The 23,541-nt window shown below is 34.3% G+C and overlaps 2 protein-coding genes across 3 annotated transcripts; both read right to left on the bottom strand.

The window, feature by feature from the left end:
* LOC138693177 (zinc finger protein ZFP2-like) overlaps positions 1–23,541 on the bottom strand; it is a 94,213-nt gene that overhangs the window by 41,669 nt on the left and 29,003 nt on the right.
* Positions 310–23,463, bottom strand: LOC138693175 (zinc finger protein ZFP2-like). 3 transcript variants are annotated; one of them, XM_069816891.1, is made up of 8 exons: positions 23,027–23,462; positions 21,164–21,301; positions 19,325–19,459; positions 16,498–16,635; positions 14,096–14,178; positions 12,929–13,308; positions 1,779–1,913; positions 310–1,370 (listed from the first exon to the last, which is right to left on the bottom strand). In XM_069816891.1, the coding sequence occupies exons 1-7, from the start codon at positions 23,138–23,140 to the stop codon at positions 1,864–1,866; spliced, it is 1,038 nt and encodes a 345-aa protein (XP_069672992.1). In that variant the 5' UTR covers positions 23,141–23,462; the 3' UTR covers positions 310–1,370; positions 1,779–1,863. The 3 variants fall into 3 exon arrangements, with proteins under 3 accessions (XP_069672992.1, XP_069672993.1, XP_069672991.1); XM_069816892.1 differs by lacking the exon at positions 12,929–13,308 and having other exon boundaries at positions 23,027–23,460; XM_069816890.1 differs by lacking the exons at positions 310–1,370; positions 1,779–1,913 and having other exon boundaries at positions 9,011–13,308; positions 23,027–23,463.

The raw sequence follows: 23,541 nt of genomic DNA, 5'->3' as shown, positions 1-23,541 counted from the left end.
TGAAAAAATTAGAACAATTGATATTTTTTTTTTATATTAACCCATTCGAGCCCAAATTAAATTGAAAAAAAAAAATATATATATATATATATATATTTTTTTTTTTTTCACATGAAGGAGAAACGCTGCCCGATAGTGTTTTTTTCGGGATTTCAGGGGTGCCAGCTATCTTAAAAATAACTAAGAATATGGCTATGATAACATATGGAGTCATTTGCCATTTTACAGGCTTTCTCAGAGCAGGTAAAGTGTATGATGCCATATGGAATCAATGGGCTGGAAAGGGTTAATCAAATTATTTATAGTCCTCTACTTTCTGTATACGCTACATTTCCATCTAATTTATTTCTTTGGCAAACACATCGCTTTCATAACAAGAATAAAGGTGAAACTTACAGATATTTCTTTACATAATTTTCATAGCTTTATACCGGCCATCAAATAATCAACAACCATAATCACACTTCAATGGAAGCTTTTATCATTTCTTAACACATAACTTTCATTCCATTATGAGTATTAATAGTGATGGTTAGTGTCCACGTACATCTGGATTGTGAGGGCAGCAATCTACACTATGTGTATTTATCTGAGCTTCTTAAAAATGTTCTCTAAACTCTGTTAAATTAACTATATTACATAAAACATGGTAACAGCCCCTTCCAATGTACAAATCAATATGAATTTCTACTGCAAAGGAAATAAGAGACAGTTTAATGCATAATTTTATTGATGCCTATTATGAAAAAAAATTCTGAAGGAAAAACAGAGTGATACTTTTTTTTCTGATACTCACAGAGTGATACTCTGTAGGAGAACTTCAAAATATTTCTGATTCATTGAATCTTACTGACGAGGAAAAAAAAAGCATCACTTTTAATTCCCTTGATTTTCAAAGCTACTTTCAGAATAAATTCATCATTTTTCATGTAAGCAATCAGCACTCAGATTTTTCTTTCCTATGAAAATAATGCTTATATTTTAGACATTAAAAATGCTTAGAAAATTCCTCAACTTTCCCGAGTTCAGTATCTAGTGGGAATCCACCCACAATCAGTTCAAGAAAATTCAAAACATCTATTTCTATTTCTAGTAATTTCAAGATTTGTCAACTGAAGTTTTTAACATTACGTTTCTCTACCTATGTTTAAGTTGAATGCACTTCATTAACAGAACAAACATAAGTAAAATAAATAATACTTTGATGTAAGCTGTACGTATCCCTAAGTATCAGATCATTTTGTATAATTTAGAGCACCTTCTGGAATTCACCCAAATACGCACCGCAATGTACTGTAAAGTTACAAAATTTGATTTCTATACTGGCAGCATAATCTTCTACAAAAGAAATATCCCGGAGACGTAAATACCTAAAAGAAAAATGAAGACAGGTGATAATATTTCTGCATACATCTACAGCAAAATTAATCATTTATTTTAAAACGGCAAAACGTATGGAGAAATTTAGACAAAGACATAGAGAAAGCAAAAACAAATCAAATCAAGTACAACAGAGTATCAAAATAATAAACGTGGGAATTTGTAGCCATGGCAACCATTACGACTGAGTATAACGAGCAAATTTGTTTTCAAAATTAAAACTAACAAGATAACAATGTAACAAGACATAAATAATAATAAATAGAGATGAGATTGTTCTTCCACTCTCGCAGATAATAATACGTTATAAGTACTGTTGTAAAGAGGGAGTGTTTCCTACAATCAAAATATAAGATAAACAGTGGAAGAACACAGTGCATTCCTCGTGCTCCACTCACCTCTGGTTCGCGTTTCACCACACGGAAAGAAATTAGCTTCGGATCTTCAACTTTTATCTCAGTTGTGAGATCATGGCTCTGGTCCTCATATTCCTCCTTTAAACCAGTCACATGCTGATCCAAAGAATTCCGTTCCTGCGGTACCAAGAGACATCTTGAGCAACTTATTACAGAGTGTTAGAAGACGACATCTAACTTTAAAAGTTGTTCTCTGTGTGTCCATATCCCACAGCCTGATTACAACTCACATCATGTGCTTTACATTATGATGAATAAGGCGAGCATTTACATGTACTTGCATATATTCATGCAAAACATTTGTTATAGATGTTACTAACGTCTATGATGATGAATACGCAATGTCAACTGGGCAAATGTTTTTTAATATTTCGACCATTACTGCAGATAATATACTACTGTGCATTGTATTGTAGCATATTTTCAAAATTTTGCTAGTTTAACAACAATATTTGCGTAGTTGAGTAAAAAAAAGCAAGACTCTGAATTGCTCTGTTGTCAGCACATATTTTTTGGTTGACTGTACTCGAAGGCTAGAAGTTCCTTGTGTATAAAGGGAAAATGTGGAAAAAGCACAACTGCTTGCTTTTGTTTTATTGAACCACTACACAAAAGAAAATATTCTCAAACACTCTTACCCTCCTTTTCTATGTTTGACTTATCAATTGAAAGCGAAAAATTATTTATAAGTTACTCTTAGATACCCTAAAGAGAATAAAATGAAAATGAATTCGTGACCTTAAGCATATTATCAAATACCCACATTGCGGGAATGTGTAGCTTGGCAACCATTAAGGATAAGGTGTAACCTGTAACTTCGTTTTCAAATTTGAAATATAAAACCAGATAACAATTCAACATTACACTTCGCTACAACATAACAAATAAAAAATATATTGTCATCAGATTTCTTCTATCCCTGTCATACACTAAAAAGCACTCCAAGTAATGTTATAAAAAGATAGTGTCTATGATAATCAAAATACAAAATAAGCACTAGCAAAAACACATCGCATTGCTTGCGCTCCACTCACCTCTGGTTCATTTTTCAACGAAGGGAACGAAATTGGCATTGGAACTTTATCAACTTTCACCTCATGTGTGAGAGCATGTCCATGGTCCAAATATTCTTCGGAGTAATAAGACATTTTGCGTAACCTTACGTATAATAGTCTTTTAACTGTTGCACGTTTCCAACGAGTAATGATAATATCGTTACGATTAAAAATGGTTAGGGACAGCGTTGCCAACTCCAGTTTGCAGAATTACACTAAACACATAAAAAAACACTAAATATAGTATTGAACCCAAGATCTTATATATGATCTAGGCCTACTAGGATGGAACCCACTGGATTTTTAGATGTATATCACATATTAAAGAAAATAGTAATAATAGGCTATAAATAATGATTATGCACTTACGGAAAGGGCAAAAGAAGAGATTCATTATCATCGTCTTCTTCTTTTTAAATTTCTTCTTCTGGTTCCTATGTTTCCATTGTTCCAATTTTTAACAATGTGTTCAGGCGAGACAAAATCATGGCAACATTTATCACGCCGTCTCAGTACAGCCTTAACTGTAAAAATTGGCCATGATACCTTTGCCCCCATTGTATTTCCAACTTTGCTTTGCATTATATTCATCTGGATAAATAATCTTTCCACTTCGGTATATGACCAGGGAAGACACAGCAAAGAAATTGCGAATTGGGCTAATTATTTGAATGGATTCATATCTGAAGTATATTTATAGACTATTGAAAAACTTCACACCAGAAACCTCTGTTAAATTATAATGTGGTGCCCCCACGTGTTATGTATGTTTGGAAATTTCGCCTTCAGACGAGAGGAATTCTAACAAAGGACAAAGTCCAGTTTAATTGTTTAAGGGTAAAGCAAATTTCTAATGACCTGAGTGCGGAAAAAAAAAAGAAGCTAGATTTCCCACTGCCCACAGTTCAATAATTTTCCCCCGCAGACAGAGAAAAAAATAGATTTAGTGCGAAAACCACTGTCTTCGCGACACTGGTCACGGCTGACTAAAGCATTAATAAAGTTTTTTTCAAGGCGGTCGTGTTCAGACAGATTATCGAGTTTCAGAATGGCTGTAATTTCATGTTTTACTCCTCTTAGCAATTATTATTTTTTGGATTATTATTTTTCGTCTAATATTGCTTTTTAATACTAATTAATAGTAAGAGCTCATAATAGCTTATCGGTAAAATCCAAGAATCAGTGGACTGTTTTTTCATGCATACCGGTAGTAGGCTCGCAGACTCTCCCGTATTTTCCAGAACAGTCCAGGTTTTAACCATTATGTCCCGGGCCGGAAATAATTTGCGCACTGAACAAAATGTCCCGATTTCACGGCATATTAGACATGACAGCTGATTTTCGTTCCTATGATATTGTTGGATTTAGTCTGGATTGGAAATTTTTTCCTCACAGTCTCATACAGACATGCTTGCAATATGTGACGAAATGGAGAAACGACTCTTATTCTAGTACGCATGTAATTCTCGTTGATGTGTCAATGCAATGACCATACCAAGATCATATCTAAAGTTAAGGCAGGTTTTATCATAGTCTACAGAATACTTTTATGAGTCATATACACTTTGTCGTACAGTCAACTTTGCATAAATAAAGCACGTCTTTACACCAAATGAAATTCTCTTCGAACACTTATTACACCATAACATCTACAGAAAATTCAGTAAGTAATTTCTTTAAACCACAGAAAAAAACAGTTTTCTCCTCAACATTCAACACAATCCTTAATCACCAGCGAAAGAACTAAACCAAAATCGACAAAAAATTTAATCAATAATTTCAGAACACGGATTGCTTCCTTTCCCTCTTACTTCAAAATTCCAACCTTGTGCACACAAAATAAATTATTGGCACTGAAAAGTGCCTTTTCGTAAGCATGATGATGCTCATTCGACAAATGCAGACAAATCTACAATGAAACATCACTCACGTCAAACAACCAGGAACAACTGACGTCATTATCCATTCAAAATTAATGAAAATTCTAGAATAAATTACAACTATAACCAATCAAATCGAAAGAAAATCATAAAATGACAAGCTTTCAATAGCTTTAGCCATCAGACACAACATAACACCACTCACGTCAAACAACCAAGAACAACTGATAACGTCATTATCCATTCAAAATTAACGAAAATTCTAGAACAAATGACAACTATAACCAATCAAATTAAAAGAAAATCACGGCGACACCTAGCATAAAAAACCTAGTACTAACATGTAAAAGTCACTAAAAGATCACTAACATTTAACCCTGAAATAAAAAAGTTGGTAATACGTACTATATTCAACCAAGTGCCCGTCTTCTATGAAATTACCACATAAACAAAAGCAAAAAAATTTCTTGAATGCTTTCTAACATTAAAAAAAAAAGTTGTGACAAAATTGGTGGGTAGAACCCCCATAGCCCCCCATAACTCCGCCTATGTTTGTTCCACTAGATGCGTCATTCATTGTTTTCGGCAGAAAAGTGAAAAAAAAAAAGAGAAAAATATATATACTTTTACGATAGATATAGATATCAATGACAGCAAAAAAGACTTGTAAAATACCATAGACCCACAAGTGTGATAAGATCTGATAGCTCTGGTGTAAATCATGTAAACGTCTGTGTTTTCCGACGAGAGTGGCTGGAATCTTTTGTGTACGAAGATTAAGTTAGTTCGGATTAGTTCAGGTTACGTTAAGTTAGGTTAGTTTATGTTAGGTTAGTAATAGTGTGTGGGAAAGTATCAGAGATATTACCAAATTTCAACTGAGCATAGCATAGGTTATAATGAAACTAAGAAAAAGAAACCGTGATTTGATAAAGATTGTTGCATCGTAGTAGAACGAAGGAAACAGGCAAAATTGAAATTCTTACAGGTTCCAATTAAGGAGATTAGAGATAATTATTTCAATGAAAGACGGAAAGCAAGTCGTATATTTACGAATAAAAAGAGAGGCTACTTGAAGGAAAAACTGAACAAGGTCACAACAAATTGTAACAATAAAAACATTCGAGATTAATATTAGGGTATAAAAGAATTTAAGAACCTATATCAGGCAAGGGTAAACGTGATCAAGTATGAGAATGGTGACTTGCTCGCAGACTCTCATTCAATCCTGAACAGATGGTAAAATTATTTTGGGCAACTACTAAATGAACATAGGCCAAATAGAAATGAATCAGACGAAATTAAAATACAAACTGCTGAGCCGTTTATACCCGAACTCACAGTTTCAGAATTCGAAATTGCGGTAGAAAATGTGAAAATGTACAAGTCTCCAGGTATCGATCAAATTCCAGCAGAACTAATACAAGAGGGTAAAAGCGCATTAATTAGCGAAATTTATAAACTTCTACTTTCTATTTGGGAAAGGAAATTGTACAAGAACAATGGAAAGAGTCCTTTATTGTAGTTATTTTAAGAAGGGGAACAAGACTGTGGTAACTTTCGAGGAATATCACTTGTGTTGATGTCGTACAAAATTTTTGTTCAATATTCTTTTCAGAAGATTAACTCTGTACGTAGATGAAATTATTGGGGATCATCAGTGCGGTTTTCGGCGTATTTTTGTATACGAAAGATATTGGAGAAAAATGGGAGTATAAGTGTATAGTACAAGAGTTATTCATAGATTTCAAAAAGGCATATGACTCGGTTAAGAGAGAAGTTTTATATAATATTCTTATTGAATTTCGTATTCCCAAGAAACTAGTTTAATTAAAGACTGTGTCAGTGAAACTTACAGCAGAATCCGTATAGGCCAGTTTGTATATGATGGTTTTCCAATTGAGAGCGGGTTAAAGCAAGGAGATGCACTATCACCTTTACTTTTTAACTTTGCTCTAGAATATGCCATTAGGAAAGTTCAGGATAACAGCCAGGATTTGAAATTGGACAGTTTACATCAGCTTCTTGACTATGCGGATGACGTGAATATGCTAGGAGAAAATATACAAAGGATTAGGGAAAACACGTAAATTTTACTTGAAGCAAGTAAAGCGATAGGTGTGGAAGTAAATCCCGAAAAGACAAAATATAGGATTATGTTTCGTGACCAGAATATTGTACGAAAGGGGAACATAAAAATTGGAGATTTATCGTTCGAATATCTTGGAGCAACAGTAACAGATATAAATGACACTGGGGAGGAAATGAAACGGGCAATAAATATGGGAAATGCCTGTAGGTTTCCCTTGTTGACTAGTTAATTAACACGAGAAAGCAATATATGTGCTACATATTCCTAATGTATAATATTCCAAAATCTAAGATGTGAAGTATATTTGGTTTAAGTTCATATCATTATATTTACACATGGATGAACTTTAATAAGGAGGCAATTTATAGCAGAAATGTAAGTAGTGCCTAATGATATTTCATTATAGCACACGTCAAGTAAAGAGTGAAGCGATGCTTGGAGAGCGTATTGATATAATTTCTAATTGAAAACATCTGTAATGCAGTAGCTGACCAGGTGAACATTTTCAAGTGTGTTCGTAAATAAAAGGGAATTTGGATAAATGACAGATGAATTGTGTGTTTATAACGTGTTTATTAATTATTGCAACAAATTGAAAATCATCAACTGCATTCTTTTTATCCATACGAAGTATTTAAAAGAGTTTATTATAACAATAAGTAACAATTCTATGAGAAAAACAATGGAAATATAACCTAATACAAAATTTGGTAGAAACAGTGAAGATGTACTCTTAATGTTTTAATGCCTAAAATTGTATTTTACGTAGACATTTTTTCTTCCAATTGTATGGCAAGAAAAAGTGACGTAATGAACTTTTCAATATATTTCAGGCAGAAGAATAAACAATATCTGAGAACAAATTGCTTAATAGACAGGTATGCACAAGACAACTAATATTAAATAATACTAGTGGCTTGTGCAGCAAATACTGCTGCAAACCAAGTTCGTTAGACGTTCAAATAAAAATTTTTCAGATTTATTTTGAATGAAGAATACTTGTCTTTTTAATAGTTATTTGCTTCCATAATAATGAAACATACTCCCTCTGAATGGATTTTTTTAGGCCAAATACTTTCTCTTGAACCTATCCAACTTCAGTTTTTGAGTTTCAACGCGAAAACGCAAGTATCAAAGTCAGGACGATAGCAGTAGCTATTTCAGGTCATTGTGGATTGTAGGCAAAAGTTAAAAAAAATGTCACGTTTGCTAAGCTTTCGAACAATAGCATTTTCGTATAGCTGATGCATGTAGAACTTGAAATGTAGAGCGTAAAATCATTTTATCCTACTAAGAGATCTTGCTGAAATGATCTGGAGACTACAAAATTTCCTAGGCCACTTATTTTATCAGTTAGTAATACCTTTTGATCTTTCCTTAGGATCTGTAATTTTTACGCTCTCTCGAGCCGATACTGAAGACAATAACACATATCAATATCTACACTACACCGCCATTAAGTATATGAAAAAGACCCAACCCCACTGGGCTAATAAGTATAAAAATATTTGATTTTTAATAACAAAATTATCTTACTTAAGTTTTGTAGTTATATACAGCAGCCACTCAGTAAATTATAGAAATGAAGATCTAAATTAAGATATTCTCTACATTTACTTACATAACCTCAAAACGTTTCACTTTCATGTCATCAATATAGCACCAATATTATGTACAATTAATGAAAAATAGATGCATCATCAATATATTAACTATAATAATATTTAATTTCTAATGATAATAATGTCATCAAACCACCTCAAGTTTCGTAGATTTGAATATCCAATACACAGCTGTACTCAGAAAATTATTATACACTGCAGAATCAGTTTTTAATAACAAATTGAATTGAGCTCTAAATATGAAGGTAATCCTGCAGGTCATGGCAACGAGCACAGTGCACTTTGGGTCATGGCCTTCGTGTAATAGCCTATTGTTTATTGTAGTGTGTGTGTTTTTTGTTCTGAAATTCAATCAAGTCGGCCGTGATTCGATAAAATTAGTTCTCAAAACTGACAACAGATGGATTTTGGAAAATAGGAAAATTATGTAGGAAAATTGACATTTCACTGAAAACTACTACTTTTCCGAAAAACTTTGGGTTCCAAGCTTCAAAATGGGGAGCCATTTATTAAAATCCGTTCAGCCGTTTTCCCGTAATTTCCATTACCAGTTCAAATTATATATATATATATATATATATAGATTATAAATAAAAACACTCAATTACTCACTTACTTATTTACAAATGGCTTTTAAGGAACCCGAAGGTTCATTGCCGCCCTCACATAAGCCCGCCAGCGGTCCCTATCCTGTGCAAGATTAATCCAGTCTCTATCATCATACCCCACCTCCCTCAAATCCATTTTAATATTATCCTCCCATCTACGTCTCGGCCTCCCGAAAGGTCTTTTTCCCTCCGGTCTCCCAACTAACACTCTATATGCATTTCTGGATTCGCCCACACGTGATACATGTCCTGCCCATCTCAAACGTCTGGATTTAATGTTCCTAATTATGTCAGGTGAAGAATACAATGCGTGCAGTTCTGTGTTGTGTAACTTTCTCCATTCTCCTGTAACTTCATCCCGCTTAGCCCCAAATATTTTCCTAAGCACCTTATTCTCAAACACCCTGAACCTATGTTCCTCTCTCAGAGTGAGAGTCCAAGTTTCACAACCATACAGAAGAACCGGTAATATAACTGTTTTATAAATTCTAACTTTCAGATTTTTGGACAGCAGACTGGATGATAAGAGCTTCTCAACCGAATAATAATACGCATTCCCCATATTTATTCTGCGTTTAATTTCCTCCCGAGTGTCATTTATATTTGTTACTGTTGCTCCAAGATATTTGAATTTTTCCACCTCTTCGAAGGATAAATCTCCAATTTTTATATTTCCATTTCGTACAATATTCTGGTCACGAGACATAATCATATACTTTGTCTTTTCGGGATTTACTTCCAAACCGATCGCTCTACTTGCTTCAAGTAAAATTTCCGTGTTTTCCCTAATCGTTTGTGTATTTTCTCCTAACATATTCACGTCATCCGCATAGACAAGAAGCTGATGTAACCCGTTCAATTCCAAACCCTGCCTGTTATCCTGAACTTTCCTAATGGCATATTCTAGAGCGAAGTTAAAAAGTAAAGGTGATAGTGCATCTCCCTGCTTTAGCCCGCAGTGAATTGGAAAAGCATCAGATAGAAACTGACCTATACGGACTCTGCTGTATGTTTCACTGAGACACATTTTAATTAATCGAACTAGTTTCTTGGGAATACCAAATTCAATAAGAATATCATATAATACTTCCCTCTTAACCGAGTCATATGCCTTTTTGAAATCTATGAATAACTGATGTACTGTACCCTTATACTCCCAGTTTTTCTCCATTATCTGTCGAATACAAAAAATCTGATCAAGAGTCGATCTATTACGCCGAAAACCGCACTGATGATCCCCAATAATTTCATCTACGTACGGAGTTAATCTTCTCAATTACTCACAGCAAACATAATTCTTTTTGAGGATGTTGCTCTTCCCCAAACAGCAACAGCAATGATGCGGTATGTAGAAGAATAATCCTCATTGTATTTGTGTATTAAATCTACCAATTTTACATAAAAAATTTGCACATTATATTAAAGCTGATCCACGTTTAAACAGATAGTCTTTTGAGTTTATCTTTACACATGAAGCACATTCCAAAATTATCACAACTGAGAGGCATTCACTGCCTTCCTCTTTCTCTCCACAAAGATCAATATTGTTAATGTAGTTTATCGACTGATATCTTTTTCTGCCCCCCAACTCATCTCCGATTCACGATTTCTTCCAGTATATCCATCACTAGGCAGTTTCTTCTCAGCCAGTGACACAACCAATTCTTTTACCTCTTCAATTTCAGTATCATTCTTTCTTACTCACTCTTTCCAACACAGCTTATTTCTTATTCTGTGTGTCCATTTAACACGATCAATTTTCCTTCATACATATTTTTAATGCTTGTATTTACTTCTCTTCACTTCGTAGTAATGTCCATGTTTGTGCTCCAAACAATCCCACACTGCATCCAAAGCACTTCATTAGTCTCTTACTTCTCTTTCTAGAGGTCCACAAAAGATGATCCTTTTTTCTACTAAAAGGTTGTTATCCTCAATTTCATTTCCTAGCAACAGCTGATTTACTGCTTATAGTACACCCCAAGTATTTGAAGACGACCACTTGTTCTATTGACTCATTTGGAATTTCTCTGACCATGGTACTCGTCTCATTTGAATTTATGCTTATCCCATACTACTGTCCACAACTGTCATTGAGATCCAGTAGCATATAGCTTAGTATCGTCTCCTCTGCTGCTAACAACGCCATATCTTCAACAAATTTGATGTGCTATACTCTTCTTCCTCCCGCAGTAAATCCTCCCATGTTCTGAAAACATTTCTTCTCATACAGGTTAACCCACTACAAAATCTAACACACAGAATTCTTTAAGAATTAAATTCTGTTGGTAATCTGGTCAGACACACGTAGAATAATTCTAAAAGCGATTCTATTGAATTTGTGAGTTAGACACAATGGATGATGAAGAAACATTCGTGCTACAAAATATACGAGAAAATAGATTTATGATGACGAGAGTGAATTAACGTTCAAGTTTCCTGCAAGTTTCTCGTTAATTACGAATGCTCACTTTTCAATATATATATTTAAAAAGTATTTCAGTCCTCGTTTTAGTTGTCGTTCAAGGTTTATTGTGAACCAAGCCCAACAGTTTAACTTACAGGACAGAAGCAAACACATTCCACAAACACCGCATTACCAAGTCATTTCGTCGGTATATTTGAAACCATATTTAAAATAGTCTTCATAATGAAACACGATACAGAGATATCAGACTTCAAAGGCTTCTCACTTAAAGATGTTTATTGCTTTTTAGGCTACCTGAGCGAAGAAACATTTACTACAAAAATCGTATTACAAAACGTAGTTACCAATAGACTTGGGCACATGATTAGTTAAACTACAACTACTACCGTAACACAATTGACGTCACTCAAAATAAAGATACATTTGAAAGGTTTCTCGCCTGTATGCTGCCGTTCATGGTTTCTTAGTATAGTCGAATGTGAAAAACAACAAACTCAAATTTAAGATTTGCAAGATAGCTCGCCTGTGTGCCTGCATTCATGGTTTCCTAGGATAGTCGAATCTGAGAGACATATACCACAAACTTCACATTTGAAAGGTTTCTCGCCTGTGTGCCGTTGTAGATGTGCCTTTAAATTACAAGACTTTGAAAAACCCCTACCACATACATCACATTTGAAAGGTTTCTCGCCTGTGTGCAGACGCACATGCTCTTTCACGTGATGGGAGCGTGAGAAGCACTTACCACAAACATCACATTTGAAAGGTGTATCGCCTGTGTGTATGCGTAAATGCACTTTCAATTTTCCGGAGCAAGAGAAAGATTTACCACAAAAATCACATTTGAAACACTTCTCCCACGTATGCAGGCGTTCATGTATTCTTAAATCTGTGGAATTATAAAAACACTTACCACAAACATCACATCCGAAATGTCTCTCGCATCTCTGACGGTACTCATGAATTTCTGGGTTATTTGACAATGCGAATGACTTACCAGAAAAACTGCATTTGAAAGCTTTCTCGCCTGTATGCACGCGTTTATGCTTTTTTAAGGAACTCGATTCATTAAAACGTTTACCACAAACATCACACTCGAAAGGTTTCACGCCCGTATGAAGGCGTTCATGGCTTCTTAAATGACTAGACTGCGAAAAACACTTGCCACAAACATTGCATTTGAAAGGTTTCTCGCCCCTGTGCCCGCGTTTATGCTCTTTTAAGTAACCCGATTTAAAGAAACTTTTACCACAAAGATCGCACTTGAAAGGTTTTTCGCCTGTGTGCCCACGTTTATGAATTTTTAAGTCACCCTGTTGCGAGAAAAACCTGCCACAGACATCACATTTGAAGGGTTTCTCGCCTGTGTGACGGCGTTCATGCCTTCTTAGATGACCAGACTGCGAAAAACACCTGCCACAAACATCGCATTTGAAAGGTTTCTCACCTGTGTGAAGCCGTTCATGACTTCTTAGATGACCAGACTGCGAGAAACACCTGCCACAGACATCGCATTTGAAGGGTTTCTCGCCTGTGTGAAGGCGTTTATGGTTTCTTAGACGACCGCCCTGCAAAAAACACTTTCCACAAACATCGCATTTGAAAGGTTTCTTGCCTAAGTCCGTGGATAAATGGCCGTTCAGTTTTTCCGCAGTCGAGAAACATATTTTAGACGATTCTAATTCCAACTGCTTGTCATTTTTGCGAGTCCGCAGAGCTTTTCCGGTGGAATCTGAATTCTTGGGAATCTCGCACACAGTATCGTTCACTCCAAGAGAAAGACTGTCCAATTCTGATGATGCAGTCCTATCATTCGTAGCTGCTATCCTGAAGTAAATATACTATAAGTGGATGAATTAGTTGCAACAAAGGAAATAGTGGCCAAACAGAAAGAAATCATAAATTGGTGAAACAACGTAAGTACGATGGTATGTATTAATGTAGTACGGTAGTATATCTGGTGTTATGGCAGTCAAAGAATGATGATCTTAAATAGAGCACAAAGCATGAACAAATGAACAGATAAAATTAATACGTAAATAAATAAATAAGTAAATAAATAAATAAGACAATAAATAAATAATTAATAAGTAAATAAATAAGTAAATACATAAATATATCGCTCTATCAATGAATCAATCAATGAGTAAATCGATAAATAAATAAATAATTAAATAAAACAGGCAAATTAATGTTACAAGTGACTTTGCAACCGTGATTAACGCTTTGGAATACTTGGAATGGACACTAAATAGTACCGTAGTACATAATTTTCTAGGGAAATGTAAAAGCTTCAATTGAAAACAAACTGCTGATATTAAGTCGGAGGACTTCTATACCCTGGGCTGGACTGTGAGTGTAAAGGTGCACTACTTCCATATCCATCTATATTACTTTCCTGAAAATCTACGCATTTTTACTCAAGAACATGAAGAAAGTTTTAACAGTACATTATGGCAACCATATACGAAGGGAAGTGCAGTGAGATTGTGATGACTAATTATTGCTGGATGATCCAGACAGGTAGTTGTTCTGAAGCTGCTTCTGGACAGTCAAGCTAACGGACACTTCAAGCACAATGAACTCTACGTGAGGACTCGCTCACCACACTCACCTTTCCGTCAAAACCTCGTTGTCCTCTGCTGTTACTTCCACCCTTGGTTCCTCATTCACTGTGTACGAGTCAGGCTGCTTTTCCTAGAAATACAGAGCAAATAAAACAATAAGATAGCACAATTTACATTAAGAAAAGGGCATCGAATTTAGATGCCACAGCACTACATTTAAATTGTATCAGGCCTAGTACAATTTTAGCAAATTTAGGACAATTCTTAAGGCAGATTTTTCGTGGGGCAATTCTTTTCCTTGTAGATCTGCTGTTTTGAACCTTTTTCAGCATGTGGCTCAGGAAAAATGTAATATAATATCCTGCAGCGCAGTCCTGTAATCTAAAGCTGTTTCCCCAGGCAGGGGGGGGGGGATTTTGACAGTTTAAGAAGGGAACGAGTACCATAAAAAGCAAATAAATGACATAAATGTATATGCATTAATATATAAAATAAAATATTTTAAATTCTATATGACTTATTTTTAGTCAACATACGGAGGAAAGACAATATTCTAAATGGTGTGGAAAGGCGCAAAATATGTTGAGAACAGAAACACAATACATAATATTCACAAACTAAACTAACACAACTTTTTTATTTTCATTTTTTTTTTTTAATTTATGATAGAAATGCAAAATTTAATAAGAGAAAATTATTCCAATGCAATATCAGTGTCAAACATACCGTATTATGAACGTTTTCTTAACTTCATATTTAGAAGATACGATAAGATACAAAATTATTAAATGTTCTGATAAGATATCTAATACAAGAAACATTACTTTTTATAAAAACAAATGAAATACGACAGATTTTAAGGTTGACACTTCACTAATTTGGCTATCCTAGATGCGAATCTGTCATTCTCTTCTCTGTTGCTTGCACACCCACACTTTGTTCACTGAATGTTGACTTGTGCCATATTTGAGATTCTGTCGCACACCAATGGATTACTAGAGTATGCACAGCCACGCTGGTGGAAAATGGCTGTTATAGAGTAACTATTTAACCACTTATATTAGAAGAAATTTTCTATGTGCGAATAATTCAATAATATCTAGTCACGAATTTGGTGGATTTTGAAAGTTGTTTACAACAATTTAACGACGGCAATGGTTATCCAGCGTCTCAGTGAAGTGAAGGTGATAATGCCAGCGAAATGTGTCTACGGTTCAGTGCCGAAATGTAACCAGCATTTTCTCTCAATGGGTTAAGTGAAACAGGTTAAGGGGTAATACCAGAAACAACTTCAAACAGGTAACTTGTCCCAACGTGTATCTGGACACCGATTTGCTAGTCTCACGGTGAGACATGTTAATTGCAACTCCACACTTTTGAACGAAATTGGTACAATCCCCATTTTTCTGATAATGTCTACTACTAAGTCATTGTATGACTTCAAATTTTTACATTACCAGGTATATAATGATTCGGTTGAGTTCACTTTCCATAGTACACCTATGCTTATCACATTTTCTTCCAGTTTTGCTCCATAATTTCCGTCAGGCAAAATCATGAAGTATGCAATTATACTAAAGCTCCAGTACACAAAGATTCCTTTGCTATGAAAATACAGATTATTATATCGTAGAGAAAAAATAGGTTAGAAAACTCGTTGAACAATTTTGTGAACTTTCCCGAGAATTTTAACTATGTTGTAATGTAGTCATAGAAAGTAAAGGAAATTCAAATACAATGTTTACTTCCAGTAATTTAAAAATTGGCAAAATGAAGTTTCTAATTTTACGTTTCTCTATCTGTACTAAAATTAAATGCAGTTCAATGACAGATTAAGAGTAAATAAAATATACAACAATTTCATGTATGCTGTATCTGCATGTATATATCAGAACATTTTGCAAAATTTAGAACCTATTCTGCAATCCACTCTCATCAACTATATAATTTATGGCAAAGTTACAAAATAACTTCTCTCTATGCGTAAGATAATATTCTACAAATGATACATTGAAAATACGTGAATACTTAAAAACAAAAGTTGGAAAAAAATGAAGTCACGAGATAATGTATGTACATACATCTAAAACAAAATCTGTTACTTGTAAACGATAAAAGGTATTAAGAACTTTAGACAAAGACACAGAATAAAACAAAAGAAGGATTGTCCTCGAACGCACAGGGGAAATGTGTACCTTGGAAAAGATTAAGAGTATGCATACAAGCAATTCCGTCTTCCTATCTAAAATAAACCAGATAACACTCCAGAATTAGTTCCCTGCAACATAACATATCTTGTAGCTCTAAACAGTGATAAGAGCTCTGAGCCTCTATCATAAAGTAAAAGGCACTGCAGACATTGTTGTAAAGAGATGGCGTCTGTGACAATCAAAACACAAGATAAACACTGGAAGAAGAATACAAAGTGCATTCCTTGTGCTGCACTCACCTCTCGTTCTCGTTTCACCACAGGCAACGAAATTGCCACTGGATCTTCCTCACATTTTACCTCTGATACGAGATCATGGCTCTGGTCCTCATATTCCTCTTTTATATCGGTTACATGATGATCCAAGACATTCCATTCCTGCAGTACAAACAGACGTCTTAAATGGGCAATTTATTACAGGGTGTTAGAAGACGACTTCTAACGTTACAAGCTGCTGTCTATATATATCAGCATGCAACAGCTCGACATTATGAGCAATGGGGTCAGAATTCATATGCGAATGCAAATTTTTCATACAGAAACATTATTTAGACACTTTATGAAGGTCTGTAATAATACGAAATGGAAATCGTGCATATTACCGCCATTCTTCTATATAATATACTATTGTGTATATATTGCAACATATTTTCAACACTGTTTCGTGTTAAACCCAAAATTTGAGTTCCTTTGCAAAAAAAATGAACAAATAGGCCTAAATAAATAAATAAAATAACAAATAAATAAAATAGAACAATAAGACTTTTGTTGCCAGCACCAGATGGCTAGACAATTCTTATGTACGAAGGGAAACTGTGATAAAAAATCACTGCTTGCTTTTGATCTATTTCTGAGGTTATAATCTCAGCAGCTAACATCGACATTCATTTTGTTCATTTAATTCCTGTCCATATGCCGATAACAATGTTTTGTTCCATAATTTCTGCGCGGCAAAAGTACGGTATGAACAGAAACATCATTTGTTATTTATGTATTTTATCATGGCAAAAGCACGGTCGTGACGGATTAGATGTAATCCACTTCATAAACCGCAATCACTATCTACATAATTACCATAAATTAACAAAGAATGTGACATCACCTAAAAATTTTTCATTCAACATGCTTTGAATTTCAAATAAAATCTATTGATTCCTTATTCGGGGGAAAGCAATTGTTCATCCTATCCCATTATCTCCTGGGTTAGTTGCTTTATGAGTGATGTCTTAATGGTATCACTTATGAGGTTCAAATCTGTCTTCGGACAGTTGACTAACAAACAAAAATTGTTTATTTATCATTCAATTAACTCTTAAATCGCTGACGCTTCTATTTGTCACAGTCATGGCGCATACCATGTATACTGCTATCCATACAATCCTCCAACACCAAATTAATAAAATAGTCAGCACAAGAATATAAATAAAAAATTAGAACAATTGATATTTTTCTTACAACCATCTAGATTACTTGTAACCCTCCATTCTCTGTATGTGCTACATTTCCATCTAATCTATTTCTTTGGCAAACACATTGCTTTCACAGCAAGAATAAAATTATTTCGTTAGTAAAAGTAAAACTTTTTTCAGGTATTTCTTTACATAACCTTCATAGCTTTATACCGGCTACCAAATACTCAACATCCACAATACACTCTTGTCAAAGCTTTTATCATTTCTTCCCATGTAACTTTCACTCTGTTATGTGTATTGATACTTATGGTTAGTGTCCATCAATACATCAATATTGTGAGGGGAACTATGTTCACTATGTGTATTTATCCGAACTTGTTATAAATGTTCTCTAAACTCTGTTAAATAAACTATATTACATAAAACATGATAGAAGCGCTGAAAAAAGAAATATTATTTCTTTTGTCAAGACGAGAAATTGAATTTAGTTGAAAGTTAAATTACTGGCATGATTAAAAAGCAACATGGTGGATATGTTAAAAAAAAAGATGCAATATGTGCCCCTATCAATATACAAATCAATATGAACTTAAATTGCAAACGATATAAGGGACAGTTTAATATTTCATTATATTGATGCTTATTATGAAAAAACATCTGAAGAAAAAATAGACTGATACTATTTTACACTCTGTGAGAGAATTTCAAAATACTTGTGATTCATTGAATCTTACTGACGAGGAGAAAAGAAAAAGCATCACTTTTAATTCCCTTGATTTTCAAAGCCACTTTCAATATAATTTCATCATTTTTTCATGTATGCATTCAGTACTCAGGTTTTCCTGACTTACGATAATAATGCTTATATTTTAGACATCAAATGCTTAGCAAAATTCGCCAACTTTCCCGAGTTTAGTATATCTAGTGGGAATCCACCCACAATCAGTTCAAGAAAATTCAAAACCTCTATTTCTCTTTCTAGTAATTTCAGAATCTATGAAGTGAAGTTTTTAACATTACCGGTACGTTTCTCTACCTATATTTAAGTTGAATGCACTTCATTGACAGAACAAACATAAGTAAAATAAATAATACTTTGATGTATGCTGTACCTATCCCTATGTATCAGATTATTTTGCAAAATTTACAGCACCTTCTGGAATTCACACAAATAAGACCTGCAATGTACAGTAAAGTTACAAAATATGTTTTCTATACTGGCAGCATAATTTTCTACGAAAGAAATATCCGAGAGGCGTAAATACCTAAAAGAAAAATGAAGACAAGTGATAATATATATGCTTACAACTACAGCAAAATCAATCATTATTTTAAAACGGCAAAACGTATCGAGAATTTTAGACAAAGACATAGAGAAAACAAAAACAAATCATGTCAAGTACAACACAGTAACAAAATAATAGACTCTGGGAATTTGTTGCTATGACAACCATAACGACTTGGTGTAACAAGCAATTTCGGTCCCTAATTTAAAACAAAAACGAGACAACAATGCAACAAGACATAGGCCTAAATAATAACAAACACTAAAAGGCGCTGGAAGTACTGTTGTAAAGAGGCAGTGTCCATTACAATCAAAGCACAAGATAAAACACTGGAACAAGAACAGAGTACATTCTTTGTGCTGCACTCACCTCAAGTTCACGTTTCACCACAGGGAAGGAAAATGGCACTGTATCTTCAACTTTTATCTCAGAAGGGAGATCATGACTCTGGTCCTCATATTCCTCCTTTAAACCAGTCACATGCTGATCCAAAGAATTCCGTTCCTGCAGTACCAAGCGACATCTTGAGCAATATATTATATGGTGTTAGCACAGTTTAGTATATAAAGTTGCGAAGCTCAATACTTGATAAACATCCATACATAGATAGTTGCTGACCACCAAGATCGCTACTATCGCCTCAGTACTGACCCTTTCCCGAGCAGACCATAATGTACGTTCGGGTTTTCTATTACAGTGTATGGTGCTCAGTGAAATATTATATTATAACTTTATTGCGTATCATTGCTAAGTTTCATTTAGTGTAATGTGTCCGTAAGTTCCGTTATCTTCTTTTTGCATAATATGATGCAGAAATAATTACGAAACTGTGTTATTTTAATGTGAAGAGAATTTTACATGTTAACATAATTTATTCGCGTCAACATTTTAAGTTTAGAATGGAAGCTATTTTGAGGTTTAATAAAAAAGAATTTATATTGTGATTTAATATAGCACATCTACCTTCCTTAATAAAGACAGAAAATTTACCATACCACACCTATGAAATTAGTGTATGTATGATTGTGTTACTTCGTCTCTTAGGTAGTAGATAAATACAATAATTCAGTACTCAACTATAGCACTAAAATACAGTCAAATAGAATGTGACGGGTGTCATATATGACATTATGTTTAATTATAATGTATAATTGCGAATATATGAATATAAGTTAAATATAGAAACATAACCTATATCTTCCATATGAATGGCAGAGCATTGGAGACCACTAAAATTAGACAGAAAGGGGCAACTGGGACAGTAAACATAACCTATAACTTCAACATATCTAAATATTCGTGCGGTGCAACTGAAAATTATTGAATCGTGCATAAATGAATGTACAAGGATTTCGCAATATTTAATCGAAATAAAGGCATGTATCACACATACGAACAACGTAATTTTCACACCAAGAATAATATTACACCTTAACTCGCAAGGAATTATGTCTGACGTGTCCCCTAATCATTGTTTTAAATTTTATTAGTGCAATTACACATCATTTTAGAGAAATATATGTTACTCTTTATCCATTCCAATTAATTTATATGGTTGAAATGCCGCCCTTCGTGATGGTGTTAAGCTAGTCACATGGCCTGCCTTACGGCCTGTATTACATCACGATGGCAGTGACACAGTCTATTGTTCCTAGTACTCACAGCACTCCAAGCGGCTAGCAACTATCGCGAGAAATGCAACACGTTGGAAACAAATCATCCCAAGCTTCGTGACTGTACATAGTAGACTTTGGTATTATCACAGTCTACTATATACAGACAAGAAGCTTGAGTTCTGAGGGTGCTAGAAACAATAGACTCTGCCGGTACTATTTCGCATCGTCTGTAATGAGGCGATATTAGCGATCCTAGTGGTGAGCAACTATCTATGGATGCATATTTACTACGTATTGAGCTTCGTGACTGTATATACTAAACTGTGATAATACACTGTGGGAATTTGTAGCTATGGTAACCATTACGACTGAGTGTAACAAGAAATTTCGTTCCCGAATTTAAAAAAAAACGAGACAACAATGCAACAAGACATAAATAATGACAAACAGAATTGAGATTGTTCTGCCACTGCCACAGACTAAAAGGCGCTACAAGTACTGTTGTAAAGAGGCAGTGTCCGTTACAATAAAAAAAAAACAAGATTAAACACTGGAGGAAGAACACAGAGTGCATTCCTTGTGCTGCACTCACCTCAGGTTCACGTTTAACCACAGGGAACGAAATTGGCACTGGATCTTCCTCAAATTTCATCTCAGATGTGAGATCTTGGCTGTGGTCATCATATTCCTCTCTCTCATCAGTCACATGCTGATCTAAGGAATTCCATTCCTGCAGTACAAAGACACATCTTAAATGAGCAATTTATTACAGGGCGTTAGAATACGACTTCTAACTTTACAAGTTGTTCTCTATGTGTCGGTATGCCACCGCCTGATGATAAATCGCAGCTTGTGCTTTACATTATGATGAATAAGCCCACGATTTATATGCACATGCATATTTTGATGCAAAAACACATTATATACGTCACTAACGTCTGTGACGATGAATACGCAAAGTTAACTGTGCATAAGTTTTATAATATTTCGGCCATTACTGCATATAATATAGGCTAATACTGTGCATTATATTGTAGCAATTTCAACATTGTTTAGATTAACAACAATATTTGCTTAGATGTGTAAAAAAATGTGAAGGGAAGCTATTGAAACACCACCACTGCTTGCTTTTGTTTCATTGAACTACTGCACAAAAGAAAATATTCCCAAACATCGCTACCTTACTGACTCTAACATCCCTATCCCCCTTTTCTATGCTTGGCTTATCAATTGAAGTCGAAAAATTATTTTGAGTCTTGGACAAACAAAGAGAAAAAAATGAATTCAGTTCCTTAAGAGCAGAGGATGGTATTTTTTGGTGAAAAATGAGTAAATTTTGAAAAAAACAAAAAAATTCTTTAAAATACTCTGTGAGATGTGTGGAATGCATAGCATAACATTTTGTGGGTATTTGTGCCCTCATCGGATGTTGAGTCGCCATTTTTAAACTTCCTGCGTTATGGATTTTTAAATCACTCGCCCACTTATATTGTTGTTTCCGGTAAATTAAATTTTGAAAAAAAAAAAAAAAAAAAAATTCTTTAAAATACCTTTTGATATGTTTGGAATGCATTGCGTAATATTTCGTGAGTATTTGTACCCTTATCGGATGTTGAGACGTCATTTTTAAACTTCCTGCGCTATGGATTTTTAAATCACACGCCCGCTTTTATTGGTTTCCAGTAACTTCATTTTTTTTGGTACACTGCCAGACAAAAATGGATATAATTTCTGAACTGTTAAAGATACATGCATGAAATTTATATAAAAAAAAACATTCTTTAGACTATTAGGAAACGTTTCTCTGTAACAGAATTGCGTTAATTGATTTCATTTTAAAAATACGTCCGTTTGTTTGCAAGAAAGAAAATCAGACAATTTTTTATTAAATTTTAATTGTTTATTTTACAAACGCAGAGATTAATATCACAATTTTGTTACAAACAGTTTGTACAACATTCTTTTGCAATACATTGGAAACAGTTGTTTGAATCTATCTTTAAAATTGGTTTAGATATGTCGGATTTAGTACTATCCTCCATTGGGTATATTTGGGGTCTCAAATAATTTTTTTTTTTTTCAAAATATTTTTATTTGGTTGAGTTTCCACAGCTATGAGCTCCATACATACAAAAAATTAACATTTTGCACCAAATAGGAAAAAAGTTTTAAAAAATACCATTCTCTCCCCTTAAGCATAATATAAAAAATCTACACTGCGGGAATGTGTAGCTTAGCAACCACTAAGAATAACCTGTAACTTCGTTTTTTAATTTGAAATAGGCTTCGCTACAACATGACAAATAAAAAATATATTGTCATCAAATTTCTTCTATCCTTGTCATACACTAACAAGCACTGCAAGTAATATTATAAAGAGATATTGTGTGTCATAATCAAAAATACAAAATGAGCACTGGAAGAACGCAGAATGCATTCCTTGCGCACCACTCACCTCTGTTTCATGTTTCACTACAGGGAACGAAATTGCCATTGGAACTTCATCAGTTTTCACCTCATTTGTAAGAGCATGTCCCTGGTCCACATATTCTTCAGAGTAATAAGACATCTTTGCGTAGGCCTACGTATAACAGTCGTTTAATTGTTGCACGTTCTACCCTAATTCATCGTCATCAACGAGTTTATAATATTGTTACTCGTTGATCGTTACGATACAAGGTGGTCAGAGCTGATTAGATCCTTAACGAAGTTTTTTCAGATGAACGTGTTCAGACAGACGATCGAGGTTATGAATGGCTGTAACCTCATGTTTTATTCCTCTTTGTAAATATTAAGTAAGGTCCAAGAATCAGGCACTGTTTTTCCATACCGATAGGAGATACCTATAAGACGTCATGTGCAATACTTCAAAATATGAATTTAATCGGAACTACAGCAGATTTCCTTTCTCCCATCCTACACAATTTCACTATTATTTCTTCCACACACATATTTTGCTCTATTTCTCTC

The sequence above is a fragment of the Periplaneta americana genome, chromosome 17 (assembly GCF_040183065.1).
Source record: "Periplaneta americana isolate PAMFEO1 chromosome 17, P.americana_PAMFEO1_priV1, whole genome shotgun sequence".
Lineage (NCBI taxonomy): Eukaryota > Metazoa > Arthropoda > Insecta > Blattodea > Blattidae > Periplaneta > Periplaneta americana.
This window is presented reverse-complemented; position numbering and strand designations above follow the sequence as displayed.

Bases quoted from the DNA above. Each gene is read 5' to 3' on its own strand.
- LOC138693175 (XM_069816890.1), bottom strand. From the start codon at position 23,140: ATGTCTTATTACTCTGAAGAATATGTGGACCAGGGACATGCTCTTACA. The intron at 16,636-19,324 runs GTGAGTGCAGCA...TTTGTACTGCAG, and splicing joins TGGTGAAACGTGAACTTGAG to GAATGGAATGTCTTGGATCA. The intron at 14,179-16,497 runs GTGAGTGCAGCA...CTGTATTTCTAG, and splicing joins TGGTGAAACGAGAACGAGAG to GAAAAGCAGCCTGACTCGTA.